Source organism: Botrytis cinerea, chromosome 14 (genome assembly GCF_000143535.2).
Source record: "Botrytis cinerea B05.10 chromosome 14, complete sequence".
Classification (NCBI taxonomy): Eukaryota; Fungi; Ascomycota; class Leotiomycetes; order Helotiales; family Sclerotiniaceae; genus Botrytis; species Botrytis cinerea.
The window spans coordinates 999,857-1,017,375 of NC_037323.1; the positions used below are offsets into that span (position 1 = coordinate 999,857).

Genomic DNA, 17,519 nt, shown 5'->3' on the forward strand with positions numbered 1-17,519 from the left:
AATTCAAACTCCCTGTATAGTTCGAGAGTTGACCCTTGTAGAGCCAAAGACAAGCGTGCGAAAGCTAACGGCTAGTTCCAAGCATTAGTATGATAAAAATCTGACCTTGGGCATTCTTAGTCCAATTCATCAATCTTAGAATAATAAGTAATGTACCAAGTTATCATCTTCGGATGAAATCCATTGAATACATTTGTTTCATCTCGTAACTCAACTATTTCAGATAACCCCCTACATGTAAACATTCGCTTCCGGTCTAAATTGATTGGGTAGGTATACTGAAGCCATTAGAGAACGTAATACTACTTTATGGTAGGTCACAGCTTCGACTCGAGTCTCGATGATCATCGCCTCGTCTCTCATATTTATGACACTCAAGGCATCATCTCCACGGTGCAAACACCCCGGGAAATCTTAGATTATACGTTTTACAGCATTGTGACGCAATGATAAAGAGATCTGAATATACCATAGATATTTCTCCCGAAATTTTATATTGGCAATGATGCTTGTGGTCTACATTGTGTATGTTGTCTTAGATGACGTTCAAAATTTGGAATTCAAAGGGTTAGCATGATGGGAACTGATCATCTAGCTCTCGCCCTGAGTACCACTGAAGGGAAGGCTATGTCAATTTGAGATAAAAGTGGCGAACAAGAAACTGATAATGAAAGAGTGGTATCTCGCTTCTTGTCCTTTAAAAAGTCCTCTATTATTCTCTAGATTTCTATCGGAGACGTAGTCCTCGACACTTCGTTACGATCAACTTCTAAGAGCTAGGTCGTAGGGGTACGACCTCAAACTCAGATCCACCAACTTCTTCCTCGTCGTTTCTCAAAATGATTGTTCTGGAGCTTTCCTAGCCAGCAATTTAACATTTTGTGAAACAGTAAAAACTGCATGAAGGTTGATCAACGCTGAGGCAACTTGTATCGACCCGACTCAAATACCCTGCCCATATCTTTTCAATCCTTCATTCATTGCACACGAAACTTTGCCCGCAGATTTGTGAGTGATAACGCAAGATGATTGCCAATTGTCGCATTGAAACAAGAGAAGATATGCATCCATAGCGACCTGTGACTTGCTACTGGGCCTGATAGTTGAATTTCCCGAGCCACTGGGCTTTGTTTGATACCATTCAGAGCGATGAAACATCCTTTTTTAACATTGGTCATCGATCAAGCATTTCTTGCAACCGCACTCCACCCTCTGTTCCACCCCTCGAGAAATTTCATCTCTCGCGGCTGCCTCTTTTCTGGAGCTAAAGGAAGAATCGGCCTTAACTGATCTATCAACATGATCTAACAATATTATCTTTCTTCGTTATCGTTGAGTGCTGTGCCGCGAGAAGTTGAATTGCGGCTATGCTTCGACTCGGCAGTATCACCAGCACCTCACCGGCTTCGTTTCACCCTATGCATTGTGACGTTCATTTCAACATTTAGAATGCCACTTTAATCATCGACCATTCTCCGACAACAATGGACAATGATTTGCCACTATTCATACTCAGCTTTCGCTCCAATGCATGAGATGCCAGACTTCCAGACGGAAGTTATCAAGTCGTGAAGCAGCTTAGGAAACATATTAAAATCAGGATCGGCTAGCATTCACGCCAAGACACAAACATTTCTCTCCAAGTCATCGACGTAGATACTTCTACCGGACAAACAACTTTACACAGTCTCGACATCATACATTAATTTTCGACATTAAAACCAAAGATTTTATAATCTACCTTGAGCCATAAAGATCCCATGTCTTCAAAATCCTCGCAATGATACCCCCATCCCTAACGCCAGAAATATACACCCTCGACTGAAACAACCCGGTTCCTAATCATCATCCATTGGCATCTCGTCATCAATATATCTGACCAAAGTAATCCTCATCTCAGTCGAATCATGACCTCTAAGAATATCACTGATAAAATGAGCCTCGACTTGCATTTGCACCATCTCTAGTGCGCCCCTCAAAATACCACAGAAGATATTCGAATACCATAATTCATCCTGTGCTCTTCCATCGTCTGGCAATTCCACAAAGTCGGCCAAAGGGTTTTCTTCGAATATCAGGGAAAACTGTTTGTTGTCACTCGTCCAGTTGGATACCGCCGGGGTGATATTCAAGAATATCTTAAACCCAACCTATTGTTCTCTATCAGCACTATGCTCCGCACAATCCGCACAACTCCTCTTGAAGCCGTACCTTGGAAATCATCTCCGCAGTCTCTCTGAAGTTCGAGCAACGTCTCATGGTATTCGACTTGGCAAGATAGTCTTCGATTAAACGTAGCCCAATGTTATAACCCATCTTATCAAGTTGTTTGTTGACTTCTACATAATCGTTTTCGTAATCTTTGCAAAGTTGTGCGACAATGGTTCCATAGGTGAGAGTGACTAGCTCGGCATTGACTTTGTCTACACGACTTCTGGATGCTGATTAGCCATCGTGAGATATGGCAAGTGTTTCTGGTGCTGCTGGTGTACTTACTTCCAGACCCTAAGTTGCGCATTAGTGTATGTTGCCTTGATGACCGACAAGCGATTACTTACTCCTCACCCATCCTCGCGGCTTTGTTGGAAGCCATACTTGTGTCTTATATTTCTTAAACTACACTTGAAATCGGGTTGTGAAATTAATTCATACTCCGAAGCTGTTCTTGCTACATAGTAATATTCCCATTGAAGCTGGAAGCTGGTCCAGGCACAAGCCGGCTAGGCGGCCGCACTTTAGCGTACTTTTTAGAAATTCATATTGCGTTCTGCTACTGAGCCTTGGTGCCAACAACGCGCAGCTTAAAACATCCATATCATTTCTCGAGAAATCACGCGTAGCTTGAAGGAAGAAGCTATAATCATGTCTTCTGGAAAACGACCAGCTTCTGGGTCCTTTGGATCATCCCAAATGGTTGTGAAGAGGCAGAATGTAGGGAATGAGAGCACAGCTTTATCCACCACAAATGGTTCAACCAGCAGTGGCGCGCTCGTACAAGCAGTACGTACCTATTGATAACTATGGAATAATCTGGCATTTTGGAGGCGCCTGGCTGACCCTTGTAAAAATAGGTACCTCGGACGAGTGGTTTACAAGCTCCAGTGATGCAATTGGAAGGACATTCAGGAGAGGTATTTGCTGCCAAATTCGATCCCAATGGAAATTATATCGCTTCAGGGTCAATGGATAGATCTATTAGTGAGTAACACATATTCGTCCTTTGCTACATGCATACTGATTCTTTTGCAGATTTATGGAGAACATATGGAGATTGTGAAAACTACGGAACTTTAACAGGACATAAGGGCGCGGTATTAGATTTACAATGGTCGCGCGACTCGAGGGCCTTGTTCTCAGCGTCTGCAGATATGCATCTAGCCAGCTGGGACTTGGAGACCGGCACAAGGATACGAAGACATGTTGGACACGAAGAAGTAGTCAATTGTATGGATATCAGTAAAAGAGGAGAGGAACTTCTCATAAGTGGATCAGACGATGGGTATATAGGCATTTGGGATCCAAGGACAAAAGCTGCTGTCGATTTCATTCCTACGGAGTTCCCTGTCACAGCTGTCGCATTAGCTGAAGCTGGAAATGAGTTGTATTCCGGTGGGATCGACAATGATATCAAGGTGTGGGATATGAGGAGAAAGGCTGTGGTGTATTCTATGCTTGGCCATCAAGACACGATTACATCGCTTCGAGTTTCACCGGATTCTCAAACACTTTTATCAAATTCCATGGACTCTACGGTTCGAACATGGGATATCAGACCATTTGCGCCCACTGAACGACATATCCAAACTTTTGATGGCGCCCCGGCGGGAATGGAGAAGAATTTGATTCGAGCAAGTTGGGATCCAACTGGAAAGAAAATTGCCGCTGGTGCTGGAGATGGCACTGCTGTTGTTTGGAACAACGAGAACGGTAAAATATTGTACAAATTACCTGGTCATAAGGGAACTGTTAACTGTGCTGAGTTATCACCTGGAAAGGACCCTATTAGTAAGATTTCTCCCTCAGACCCTGCACCTTCTGTTACTAACAATCTACTAGTTCTTACCGCTTCTTCAGATCGCACATTGCTCTTGGGAGAATTGAAGTGAGATCGTACACGTAAGGAGGAGGTCAGAGTCAATGAAAAGATACCCAACCAAACAATCTTGCAGAAAACTCGGAGTTTAGGAATCAGGAAGTTTGAAGCTTACGAAAAGCTCTGCAAACCATTCGGAAGGCGTTGAGGGAATGGGGATTGCGCATGCGAGCAGGATAAGCCCTACAGATGTTTTAAATCGACGGCAATGGTGTAATTGATGCGAGAAAGTTGGAAGACCTGAACAAGCACGGATAAATGATATGAAAAATGTTCATACATTTACCCCTCACCAATCCAAATCAATATATTTGGTTCAAGCCACGCAATATATTACTGATTAAAATAGCCCTAGTGCGAGATCTGCAAAATTAGAAGTTTGTATGAAGCTGGATGGCTAGATTCTTATCTGTACAAGTATGTAGAGGAAGTACAAATAAATGTAAAAATTGTATCATCAAACACATATATAAACATCGGGGACAGATCTTGTCATCGTATCATATCATATTACACCAGTCAATCCTCATGGGGGAATTGAATGCATTCGTAAGATGCATACTGTACCTTCATGTTTCCTTTCTATTGAAGTCATTACATACCTAGCCTACCTACCTACTTCGTACGCAGATAGTCTAGATGTTTCTAATCCGTGCTGTCTGCATAAATCATAGCGTTTTCTTCAAAACTCCAAGGTCAAGACCTTTCATCATAAGCAGCGCGGTTAATCAATTAGACGAGCTCAACCCCCTGAAATAAGAACGATAGAAGAAATTTGATTGGTGGGTCACAGCCTCCACCTGAAACAGACTTAAGATTTGAAAGGCTTCACCTCGAACTATATTTGTCCCAGGTCAAACATCATTTAGACCCAAACAAAATTAATCTACAAGTCACATCCTTACATCCCTGAAGTGCGGTTCGCAATTGGAAATATATCAAACATCTTGTTATGCAGGGCCACTGTTATTTTCGTCGCAGATTTTTCCGGTATCGTGTCGAATTATTTGCTACCCATGGCCATCTTCTACACAGTAGTCGTCTGCTATGAGACACGAGAGATCGATCATTAGCCAGCTTTTCAAAGGGGGTTCTATCGTTCTTTCTCTGCCTACCAAAATAGAGTAAGTCGTGACTGGGACGAAATTAACTACCTAGTACAGTCCACTGAAATCATCATCATCGGCCAAAGCTTCTTCTCCTATCCTGTCTTTTTCTTCGCATCCTGTTTATATTTGCATATCTTGCTTGAGTTTGAAGTCCGTGAGCTGTGTTTTCAGTTCCTTCTTACCCTTACGTCCCTTTTTAGTGGTCAATTTCGAAGCAATTTCTGACCATTCGAGACTCGTTCGTAGGGCGAAGGAGTTCTCTCTCTCGGACGTTTCGTATTCTTCTCTCCCTCTTCACTCTCTTGGTCATCTCTTGGTCTTTGCGCTTTCTTTTGTGCATCTGGGTTTGTTACTTTACATCACAGTTTCCCCATATTCTTTCCGGATCCTTCTGCTGCCTACCTGCATATCTTGTCGGTTGGTGGATACTGATTTGCGAACGATTGCTGGCTTTTCGATTCGGGCGTGCAATGAGGACGGGTAGATTGGTTGACTACGATAATTCCACCTTTTATTCCATCTAATGTCTTCGTGTTATATCATACAAGGTCGTGTTGACAGGACCTAACCTCTCGCTGTGGAAAATAAAGCAACTCGGGGCGTCGTGGGTTGCGCAAACAATAAAAGCAATTCGGTCTTCTTAGGAAGGAAAGATACTGTTTCGATCATCTAGACACATTGTCTCTATTCACTAATTTCGCGACACATTTCGAAGTAGCACATAATAATGCCTCCACGACAGAACGAGAGTGGACACAGGGACATGCCATCGAGAGAATCGGAGAGGGGTCAGTCGAGGTTGGAGGAAATTCGAGGGGGGCTGAATTCGGTGTTTGCGGGACGATCAAGCGTTGAAGCCAGGAATCGTTCCCCAGAAAGTCATAAAGCTCCACGATTAGTTGGCCTTAGCAATCTGCCGTCCACTCGAATCCATATTCCGGGCCTGACCACAAGTCGAAGCTCGACGCGCCGAAACTCTGCCGCTGCTGAGCCTACATTGCCTCAACATGAAGAACGTCGTCTACCACCTATCGCGACTCGTTCCCATAGTCGACTTTCACGATCCGCGCAACTTCCAGCAGTTGCGTCTCCCATCTCAACAATGCCACCTCGAGTGCAACGACGATCGGATCGCAGATTTCTTAGTGTAGATCCTGCTGAGCAGCATCTAGCCGATTTAGCAAATAGAGGTAGGAGAAGGAGAGGACCTCCAAGGGGAATGCAGGAATGTGGGAGAGGATGTGCGCCAAGAATTCGGAACAAAAGGATACGTCAAAAGATAGTGCATTCCCTAATATCCGGGCTGGTATGTGTTGCATTTTTCTGGATCCCTCTTTTTCCCCACAAGTTTCTAATGTCATTTTTAGTTTCTCGTGCTAGTGCTCACGATATATCTTGCATTGGCATTGTCAGATAAGGCTGAGACTCAAGAATTTCACGTTCTCTTAATTTTGATAATTCTGATAGTTGCTATCTTCTTCTGCCATTCTATAATTCGCCTCTGCATGATGATCTTAAAGCCGCCGATAGAGGGAGAGCCAAATCCACGACGTCTTCCGTCGATGGTTGGACCTGGAGGTTATGCCGAAACCTCAGTCCCTATACCAGTAGCGCTCGCCAGAGATGAAGAAGCAGCAGGTATTGAAAGTCAAGCTACGAAAATGCCCCCTCCCGCTTATGGATTATGGAGAGAGTCGGTGGTACGTAACTTCAATCCGTAGTGAAGACGTGACATGATTATCTAACTGCGTACATAGAGGGTTGATCCCAATAGGATTTTCTGGCAAAGGAATGAAGCAGCATTCAATCGGCCAATCTCTCGAATATCCGAGCGCCCGTCGACGGCGAATCGTCCTCCATCATATATGTCTGATGATGGCATCGATTACGTCATTGAGGCAGCACCTCGTTCAACGGTTACGGGAGAAGATGTATTGCCTCGACATCCAGCCGATCGATCGGAATGGCCTCGTATGTCTAACTAACCCTGTCCGATACATGGACATGCAAAAAATAAAGGACTACGAGAATGAGCCCTTGATGGGCATCATTCGAATTCTTCGAATGTTTGGGAAAAATCGAATTTCACAATTTTGGACTTGGAGATGGGGAGTTTTTGATTTGATTTAATCTGGGGCGTTGAGATGCATATACCTATGGAATATTGATAGCGTTTCGTTTAGCATTGTGTTTGGAGTTTTTGTTCCCCTCCTCTCTTTTTACTTTTTGTGTATGGTATCTCTCATGGTTTTTGAGTTGGTCATGGTTATGTCTGTATATTTGGCGGAGACGTGGAATGGGTGTTTGAATATGGAGGGGAGTGTGCGGTGGGAGTAGACATTGGAGGTTTCGATGTGAGTCTTGGCTGGGATGCAGTGGTGGTGGGTAGATAGATAGATGTGGAGATGACTGGATCGTTGGATCGATTGAATAGATAGATGGGTGGAGATTCTCGATTCTGGAAGAGATGTGAAAGTAACATATACAATATACGATAGTTATACAGTATCACAAAATAACAAGTAACCAGTCATCGGTTTCAAAAGAGCCGCATCGTAGAGTGCAGTATCGTGCAGTAAGTACTAGATAGATTGGGCAGTTCGCATTGCATGTGTGGAGGTGCATTGATTGATTTGTTGATTGGCTGGGGAAGTGGTTGTCTTCTGGATGTGTATATGGTGAGGTAAGTAAGGTACGAAATGGGATGCGTCTGTTTATTTATTTATTCATTCATTTGTTTATTTATTTATTTATTTATTTATTTATTTATTTATTTATTTATTTATTTATTTATTTATTTATTTATTCTGCACATTGTCTTGTGGATGGATGGATGTGGCTTTGACCAAGGGACGTACTCGTTCTCGAGGTCTTCCAGACAATTCAAATCTATGCGTGCTTTTATCGGTCGGGAGATTAGAGACGAATGGATGTGGACGTTTGCATTGTACGGGGGACAGGTATAATAAGTACGGGGACGAATGTGAATAGGTGTGAATATGGATGTGGATGTGGATGTGGATGTAAATATGATGTGATATGCTCGATGTGAATGGGGTGGTGTGTATCCAGAGGCAGCGTCCGTCTATGAGTCTGGGTCTGGATGCCTGGGGAGAAGATTAAGATTAAGATTGAGATTGTGATTATGATTATGATTATGATTGGGAAAGGGAAAGGGCGGCAAAGGGGAAAAGGGAGGGGAGGGGGGAGGTTGGGGGCGGCGCAGTGCTGTGCTGTGAATCTTGTATGGGGAGTTGCTGGAGTTGCTGGAGTTGCTGGAGTTGCCGACTGGGGAGGGAGGAGAGGGAGGGTACAGTAGGTGTAGTAGAGATGAGATGAGACGAGATGAGATTCCTCCGCAAAAGCTTTGGGGGATGGGTAGAGAGATGGATATGGTGGGAGCCGGATATCGTATTGTTGTCTCTTTTGGGAGGGGGTTTGACTTGGGGTTTGACTTGCATATGGATATATTCGGTCGCTCCGGCGGGATTGGGCGCTTAATGAGAATAGAGAAGTAAGTGTTGGGAGTTCGTTCTTGGTAATGGCTGATTGTGATGGATGGTAGAAATGTCCTGTGTTCGGTCTGTTCGGTGCATTCGGTGTGTCGGTGTGTGCCTCGTTAATAATTATCATCTTGGTAGGATCACCAGATGTGTGATATGCAATGCGTGGATGCTTGCTTCCATGGATGCCTGAAATATGGGGCCACCACGATCTTGACAAATCAATCTTATCAATCCGCGTCGGCAATATTGTGTGAACTCTATTCCGTGAGATCAACAGGTGAATTGACACAGTTGGTATGGACTTCGCTTCTGACAAGTCTGACTCCTAGGAACGATTGGATTCCATTCCATGGATTCTATGGATTCCACGCTTTCCTCCGTGGTGGCTGCGAGAGTACTACGTAGTTTAGTAAATCGTTAGTAGCCAGTTAGTAGATGGTTAGTAGGAAAGTATATCCTCCCGTATCATGTCCATCGCGTGTATCTTGTAGTATGCCTCCGTAGACTACCTACCTACCTACCTACCTACCTACCTACCTACCTACCTACCTACCTACCGTACCGTACCGACCGTATCCTGCCGGTAAAATCATAGATTGCTAAAAGCCAACCGAGATTGGTTAATTAACCCCCCCCCCCCTTCCCATGGTTCAAGTTATTCCCATGAGTTTATGGATTTTATGGATTTTATGGATTTTACGTATTTTGTGTCATTCAGCCAATCACATCCATCAATCTCCCCAATTTCCCATTCATTCATTCCCATTCCCACTAGTTCGTTTATCAGCATTCACTCGTGTTTTTCTTTGCCCTGCCCTGATCCCACCCACGGTAACCCACCCTTGCTTAGACCACCCACCCACCTTGGAATACCATTCATCCATTAATCACCATTAGATTTTCCATCGGGCGGTTAAGCTAAACCGCGTCTGGCACTAGTCACCGTATCCTCACTCGCACGCTAGTCTCGTTCAAGACTAGACCATTCTCACGATTTAGGATCTTTGCTAAGCTAGAGTTTTCCAGGTTACAAAGGGACATCCTTTTGGAACTTTTGCCTTCCGAAATCCCTCCACAAAATAAAAACCACATCACACACAATTCTGCAGTCTCTTTCGCGAAACGTTTGTATCACGGGAGGTAGAAGGAAGTAGGAAGTCGTAGCTGTTGTTGAAGGAAAGGTTGTTATATTTTCCAAGAACGGGAATTTAAGAAGGAAAAAAACAAAGGAAATTTGTTCGGTGAGTGCTTGCTTATTTTTATCTCCTCTTTTTGATTCGTCGCGGGTTGCTTTTGGCTTTTGGGGAGGGGGAGAATGGGAAGGGGGGGGGAAAGGGAACTACTTGAAAGGTCTGCGCCGGCTTTGGCTTTGGAACTCTCACGCTCCTACGTCCTCAAGAGTTGAACAATGCCTTGTGGTTTGGGAATGAACCAAAGAATAAGGTGGCACATCTACTTGATGATATCCAAACCTATCCAACATCCGATCTTTCCATCCTCAATATTACGTACAACAACCATCCTTACCATATGAGCAAACGCAATCGTCGACAGCATATCAACCAAGTACCACGATATCAATCTTACACACAGGGGTTGCACAGCATTTGTGCACCCTGCAGCCTGACGATGATGCTGGTCATGCAACTGCAACGTTCTTCTGGTGGTTATCTCTGTGCGAACTTACCTCATCGACATATATTCCTACGGGGCCACAATCGCCAACATGCCGACTTCGACAATTGAGGAGTGGTTGAGATCAGATCGAGTAGATGAGTCACCGCATAGATGCAGGAAGATTGTTAAAGAATGGGAATCAGAGGATGGTGCCTTTGTGATTTGCCGTGCTGATGATGGAACACAACAGACACATAAATTAGTAGCCATGTCTTCATTATCTCGTCGTGCTTGCTACAAGTAAGTGCCTCCACTTCCCCTCGGACATTATGAGATTCTTAGCTTTGGAACTTGTCTTCCTGGCGTCATCACAAAGAACTCAATCCTTCTTTGGTGTTGTGCAACATTCTTGTTTCAAAGGGTAACACTAATATCGGTATCTTTAGGTGCGGAAACGTTGGTCATTATGCTGAAGTTTGCGCTTCTGCTGAACGCCTTTGCTACAACTGTGAGTACATATCAATTAACCTTCGATGATGAATAAAACTAATACTTTGTGTAATAGGCAAGCAACCTGGTAAGCCTTCAGAAGCAGAGCACAACTCTTCGTCATACTAATACGACGTAGGACACGAATCGAATGGTTGCCCATTGCCAAGAACTACCGAGGCTAAGCAGTGTTACCACTGCCAAGGCTTAGGACACGTTCAAGCTGACTGCCCAACTTTGCGTATCAGCGGAGCTGGAACCACCGGTCGATGCTACAACTGCGGTATGCCTGGCCATTTGGCTAGAGCTTGCCCAAACCCAAACAACGGAATGCAAGGTCCTCCTCGTGGACTTGGTGCTCCTCGTGGTGGATTTGGCGGCGGATTTGCTCCTCGCGGTGGATTTGCTGGCGGACCACGCCCAGCCACTTGTTACAAGGTAAGCAATTTTTCTCTGATAGGTTGCCATGTCCCGAATCTTCCGAAAGCATTCCATTTCGGCAACACTTCGGCCCAAGGACCTCGGTTACATTAAACTAACTCCTGATAGTGTGGTGGTCCAAACCACTTTGCCCGTGATTGCCAGGCTCAAGCCATGAAGTGCTATGCATGCGGAAGAACTGGACACAGCTCCCGTGAGTGCACTAGCCCCAACGGTGGTGTTAACAAGGCTGGAAAGACTTGTTACACTTGTGGAACCGAAGGTCACATTGCTCGTGACTGTCCATCGAAGGGTCTCAATGATAACCTCGCTGGAGAGGGCGGTGCCGGCATAGTTAGCAACATGGAAGGTGCTTCAATCGCTCCAGTTGCAGCTCCTGTTGCATAGGTCCCTTTACTAGGGATGCCATTGTTCGATAGGCCTCGATGAACTATCGATCATTGCTTTTACACTGGTTCATCGTATTTTGTCTCTCATTTGTAATTTGGACAACATCAATTGATCCAAGGCCGTCTACTCGTTTTCTCGGTGTGCGAAGATCGAACAGCATAATAAGCATTATATCAAAACCTTACGGATTGCTTCTTTTCGGCGCTTAGTCATTCCCCATGTTTCTTTTGATATGTTCTACAAAAAAATTAAAAAAGCATTTTTGCACGCGATATCCATTTCCTATACCCTTTACGAACTGGCAACCCGGTAAATACCTACAACATTACCTTTGACGACGTGGAACCATTATTTTCTGTGGTTTTCATCTTACAAGATAGATTTCAAGATTTTTGGGCGACTTGCAAAGCAAAAGCAAACAGGCGAAAAGTTCTTTTCTATCTTATTTTTAATGATGTGATGTTATGAACAAACAATGGGTTCAATCTCACATATGATCTAATCACAAAGCAAGCAAGAGGCTGTGAGGCACGAATGGTTGGAGAGTTGGTCTTTGTTGGAGGTGAATTCCAAACGACAATAAGAAACAAGTGATAAGATGTTTAGTTGGACGGGCGATGAACGATTTGAGGAGATCCCAAAGGAAAGGAACGGATTTAGGCTTGAGAGCACCTGGGCTGGACTGGGGGCTTGAGTCTGAATTGGTGGATTGAGGGACGTAAAGGAAAAGAAAGACTTTTGTTGATCGATCGTCGTTTGTTGACTTCTTTTTATGTGCTTAGGGATGCTCTTGAATGGGGTGGGTGTGTAGAGATTCAAGGGGGGGTGGAATAGGAATGGGAATTGAGTGATGCGATTGTTCAAAAATGAGTTTTATAAGATTTGATGCGAAGTGATGATATGATGTGATGTGTGAAGTGTGAGATGTATGTGGATATGTATGTTTGTGTATATATATATGTATGTGTATGTTTGTGGTTTTGGATAGTAGGTGAGATGGGGTATGAGTGGAATGAAATAAAATAGAGTGAGTAGGGAGGGGTTTAGAAGTAGTTTGTAATGTATATTGAGATGTTTGTACTTTTCAATTTTAAGTAATGAGTGTTGTATATGTGTATGTATCAGTGCTAAGAAGTGTAGATATAAGTGTACGTATAGATTTTGATTGTCTAGGTAAGTGGCGTAGGTTATTATTAGGCGAAAGATTGGCTTGTTATCAATTGAATGGATTGCAATGGTTAGATGATTAGATGATTAGTAGGGGATGATGGGGGATGGTGGAGGATATTATTGATGGTTAGAGATTGAGAGAAGACAGGAAAAGAGGGGAGAGAGAGGAGAGAGGGGGGAGAGAGGAGAGAGAAAAGGAATTCTATGGATTTCTGATTTAATTTTGGAGATTCGAGTTTATTTTATCTTTTTTGATCTTATTTTGAATTAGTATGTTTTGACCAGTACGATTCTAAATTAATTGTGTGATTCTCAACTCAATTAGATAAGGTAGATATGGTTAATTGATTTTAAGGTTTCCATCGATCTTCTTTTATTTATTTTAAGATTTTTTTTTTTTTTTTTAAATATATATTAGAAATTAGAAATTAGAAATTAGAAATATGAGAGATCTAATTTCAGTGCTGGGGTATTTGAATCAGTTCTATGGTTTGTGTGTACCTAGTGTACGTTGTGTATTGTTCGAGAAAATAGGGGGGAGGGGGGTATGTGTGATATTGTTGGTACGAGAAGGATACGGAAGATGTAGCACCCGTGAATTGCGTAGGTCCTGCCTGTATGTCTGGTAATTGTATTCTATCTAAAGAGTTATTAGCTATGTACAGGGAATAGAGAGTCTTGTATAGACCTACTAAAAGAGCTAGTCTCTTTCGCATTCGCTTAGGGTTTTACTGCTGTAGTTGTTGAATTGGAGTCATTTGCTACGTTCACATAGATAGGATGGATAGATGGATGGATGGATGGATGGATGGATGGATGATTGAGAGATTTGAGAGATTTGAGAGATTGATTGGGAGTTATTAGTTGGAAGTGAGAGGTTGGAGTTGTATATATATATATGGATGGATGGATGGATATGTGAATAAATAACGGCTAGAGTAGCTAGACTTATTACTGTAACTATGTATGCAAGAGTTGAAAATTGAGAATTGAAAGTTGAAAGTTTTGCTAGACGAAATGTTGAAATGAGATGGGACGGATTTGTAGATGAATACATGAATGAGTGAATAGACTTGTTTTTGTATATCTGGTGGATAGGTAGATGGATATACTGTTTATTTGTACATGTACGCACATATACATGTATGTTTGGATTCATGAACTATTCATTTGATCACTACTAACTTATAAGAATCTTCGAATACCGTGACTGTGGTTGAGAAATTGAGAAATCGGAAAATTGTTTAATATGATGAATGATAGATATAAATATAGATATAGATATAGATATAGATATAGATATAGATATAGATATAGATATAGATTTGAAAATAGGGTTGTTAATAGTGGAAAGTTTGTATTATAGTATTATATTATTTTGAGCTACGAAGGAGGGGAAAGGGAAGAGAAAGAGAAAGAAAGTTAAGGGGTCAGGGGAGTGATTTGCTGATATGATATTAGTTTGTTGATTTTGAGGATCGAGGAGTTGAGAGATGGGATATGAGAGATAGTGAGTTTGGAGGAGAAAGAAAGGCAAAGATGGAGATAAAAGCAAAAATAAAAACTTACAAGGTCTAGAATGCGAGATCTAGAACGAGGAATGAACGAGTAAATTCAAAACAAAACAAAACAAATACAAATACAAAAATAAAATCATAAGAAACTCATATATATCCATCCCCTTTATCCTCTCCATCCCCCTCATCTACGAATATAATAAATCATCTTTTCTATCTCATACTTTTATTTCACCCTCCTATAAACAACCATCCAACCATCCCCCCAACTATCCCACAACATCTCATTCAAAACATCAACATCTCATTCCCCAATAAAGAGACGAATAAACAAACAAACAAACAAACAAACAAGCGAATAAACACCTCGAGAACACACAACAATTTACCAATACATACCAGCCAACGACTTCGCTTCCCGATTCCTAGATCCATAACGAAAAATTCATATCCGAGAGAGAAGAGAGAATATAAATGGATATGCAAATACATATTATATACACGCGCAAAATGTAAAATACACACAACCGAGATGCGATATTTTAGAAAAACAGAAGAATAATATAATAATCTTTCTTTGGGTAGTTTCAAAAAGAAGCCGTCGATGGATTTATTATGGGAGTTTCTATAGTCTTTGAGAGAGTGTGGTATGTATGATAGAGGATATAGATATAATAATTAAAAGAAAAAAGTTTTATTTTATTTTATATTATATTTCCACACGCAAACTCACTCACTCACTCACTCACTGACTGACTGACTGATCAACAAATGACGTGAAGGATGAGATTTAGATGAGATCTCGGAAGTAATTTTTCAATTCTAAAGTTTTTTAATTTTCAACCGTTTGAGGAAATACTGAATCTTGCATTCTCTTATTTTATTTTATTTTTTTCTTTTAAAAAAAATCAATAAATAAACCAACACAACCGCTTGCGTGAGCCAAAAACTCAAGATGATATAACATCCGTATGTATAGTGTGAATCTGCGGTATGTTTTTTTTCTTTCTTTCCATATCTCGCAATTGTTCATCTGATTCCTCGGGGTGCGTATCTAAAATTTTGGGGGTTTGAGAGAGGTGTGAGGGGATGGAAGAGGTATGATATTGATAACGATGTGGTGATATTAAGTAATCGTAATTTTTGTATTCGTATCGTGTTTGGACTACAGTTCGGAGTGTGGGTTTCATCTTGTAGGGTAAGTTAAGTTGACTGAGTATTTTTTTTCCAACATGTTATTTTGTTTTGTGTTGCTTGATTCTGAGAAGCTAGGAAGTCCTCATTTATATGTATGATGTGTGATGTGTAGACTAAAATGGAACGAATTCTTAAAGACTGCTTTTGGTCTTGACGTGAAAGTGAATGAATGAATAAGATGCTTTTTATGTGGAAAGGTTCGAAAGAGATAACAAAACAGGAACGAAGGTAGAAGTAGAATGGTTGATATGAAGGAGTGATCGATGAAGGTGGAAGATGAATAGGTAGAAGATTGAATAATGAGAGGAAATAAGTGATCAGATTAACAGATTGAATTCTAACATGTATTCGTAGTAAGTAGTTGAACATAGGTACCAGAATCTATGAGTGCAAATCGAGCTTTATAGTAAAAAATCTTTTGTTATAACTTTATATCTTATAATCGATAGACTCGAAAAGACTGAGGGTGTTTTTTGATAGTAGTTTGATAGTACTAATTCAGATTGGTGAAAAAACTAACCTATGAAGAGTATCATCAAAACTTGCTCCGTTTCTATCTGCAGATGGTGTATATAAAAATCTAAACAAAATTGAATGAATATGGATAGGGTATAGTTGATGGATAGAAAAGCAACGAGTGCATAAAAGCTTCAACTGATAGCCACTAGAATTTGGACCAAGATAGAGAGGATGCCTACATATCACTAGCCAGAGGGAAGTCTTCTTACACTTTCAATAAAGGCATCATACAGAAGGTAGATGGTTTGAACTAGTTGTGACGATACTCATTGAGAGAATAGCAAAACTATACTTGATTCAACTCGCGGACGAAAATCTCACATACCTCGACAGGAATGACTATTATCCCGTACTCACCCCTCCCCCCCCCCTCACACCGAGCAACCATCTAGCTCTACTGCAGAATGAAAGTGTCAAGAAGTATCCAGTTACTCGACCTCATTACCAGTTGAGATAATTGAATCAGTATCGGGGAAGGGTAGGGTACCCCTGAGATGAATCACCACGTTCCGCCAGATCCGAGGGGATCTACAGCCCTAGAAGAAAAATGCGGGGTGGATAGGAAGGTCTTTTGACGGGTGAGATATTAGATGCGAGGAAATGTCTAATGGTTCTTGAACGATTCCACTAGGAAAAGAAGTTTGTTTTTCGTGTTAATTCACCATCTGATGTGACCCTCGATGCGAACATTCCGTGCGTTGAGACATTTTTTCATGGCTGAACAATCTATCTGGCTGCGACAACTTGTCGATTTCTCATTGCAGCATGTGGCAAGTAGATGGAAAGACGTGGTTACTTCACCGACGAAACAAAAGACCATATATGCAATGTATGATATTGATCGATGGAAACGCCGATGATTGGGGAAAGGAAAGATTGGGGGAAAGTTGGGGAAATAATGTTGGATGCAGCTGCACGTCTACCGGTACTGTCTATTACCGATGGAACGAGATTTTGGACCCCACACCCCCAGGCTGAGTAATATTCTCCGAGCGTACGGAGTAAGTTTTGGGGCGGACGGCTCCTAGAGTATAGCTGCCTAGCCAAACTTATATTAAGATGATCTACCGATCCACCGCAGGAGCATCAAAAGGGTGAAACAGATATTCATCAGATCACAACCGTTGGACGGCACAGCTTGGGGGGGGAGGGGAAGGGGAAGGGGAAGGGCAAGGGGAAGGGGAAGGGGCATTCAATTGATTCGGATTGACGGGTAGAAGTTTTTGATGGAGTGTATGAGACTATGGTGCCAGTGAGCGTGTGAAAATAATTGAGAAGATGGTTCTGATACAATGTATGTGTACAGCTGTCTCCTTCCTCATATTATTTAAAACCATCCATATGTACCGGGACCATGTATTCATTTTCATTTCCATAACCGAGTAGACAGTGAACCACACTTTCGGAAACTGATGTCCCTTCCCTGATAACTCGGGTGTGTATGTGTGTGTGCTCGGTTTATTGGGTGCAG

At 42.1% G+C, this 17,519-nt stretch overlaps 5 protein-coding genes across 5 annotated transcripts; 3 read left to right on the top strand and 2 right to left on the bottom strand.

The window, feature by feature from the left end:
* Nucleotides 1–1,607: 1,607 nt before the first annotated feature.
* Bcbet3 lies at nt 1,608–2,655 on the bottom strand. Its single transcript, XM_024697105.1, has 4 exons — nt 2,559–2,655; nt 2,497–2,505; nt 2,212–2,434; nt 1,608–2,150 (listed from the first exon to the last, which is right to left on the bottom strand). Exons 1-4 carry the CDS (start codon nt 2,591–2,593, stop codon nt 1,839–1,841), a joined length of 579 nt encoding a protein of 192 aa, XP_024552919.1. The 5' UTR covers nt 2,594–2,655; the 3' UTR covers nt 1,608–1,838.
* A 139-nt stretch (nt 2,656–2,794) lies between these two features.
* BCIN_14g02550 (hypothetical protein) lies at nt 2,795–4,559 on the top strand. The gene is made up of 4 exons (XM_001553142.2): nt 2,795–3,000; nt 3,072–3,198; nt 3,250–4,005; nt 4,057–4,559. The coding sequence occupies exons 1-4, from the start codon at nt 2,863–2,865 to the stop codon at nt 4,104–4,106; spliced, it is 1,071 nt and encodes a 356-aa protein (XP_001553192.1). The 5' UTR covers nt 2,795–2,862; the 3' UTR covers nt 4,107–4,559.
* A 249-nt stretch (nt 4,560–4,808) lies between these two features.
* Nucleotides 4,809–7,744, top strand: BCIN_14g02560 (hypothetical protein). The gene is made up of 3 exons (XM_024697106.1): nt 4,809–6,508; nt 6,570–6,902; nt 6,960–7,744. The coding sequence occupies exons 1-3, from the start codon at nt 5,930–5,932 to the stop codon at nt 7,185–7,187; spliced, it is 1,140 nt and encodes a 379-aa protein (XP_024552920.1). The 5' UTR covers nt 4,809–5,929; the 3' UTR covers nt 7,188–7,744.
* A 237-nt stretch (nt 7,745–7,981) lies between these two features.
* On the bottom strand, nt 7,982–8,983 carry BCIN_14g02570 (hypothetical protein). The gene has a single exon (XM_024697107.1). It carries the CDS (start codon nt 8,833–8,835, stop codon nt 8,119–8,121), a length of 717 nt encoding a protein of 238 aa, XP_024552921.1. The 5' UTR covers nt 8,836–8,983; the 3' UTR covers nt 7,982–8,118.
* Nucleotides 8,984–9,771: 788 nt separating this feature from the next.
* On the top strand, nt 9,772–12,697 carry BCIN_14g02580 (hypothetical protein). Its single transcript, XM_024697108.1, has 6 exons — nt 9,772–9,949; nt 10,576–10,625; nt 10,772–10,833; nt 10,891–10,902; nt 10,954–11,252; nt 11,364–12,697. The coding sequence occupies exons 2-6, from the start codon at nt 10,594–10,596 to the stop codon at nt 11,640–11,642; spliced, it is 684 nt and encodes a 227-aa protein (XP_024552922.1). The 5' UTR covers nt 9,772–9,949; nt 10,576–10,593; the 3' UTR covers nt 11,643–12,697.
* The last annotated feature ends 4,822 nt before the right edge of the window (nt 12,698–17,519 follow it).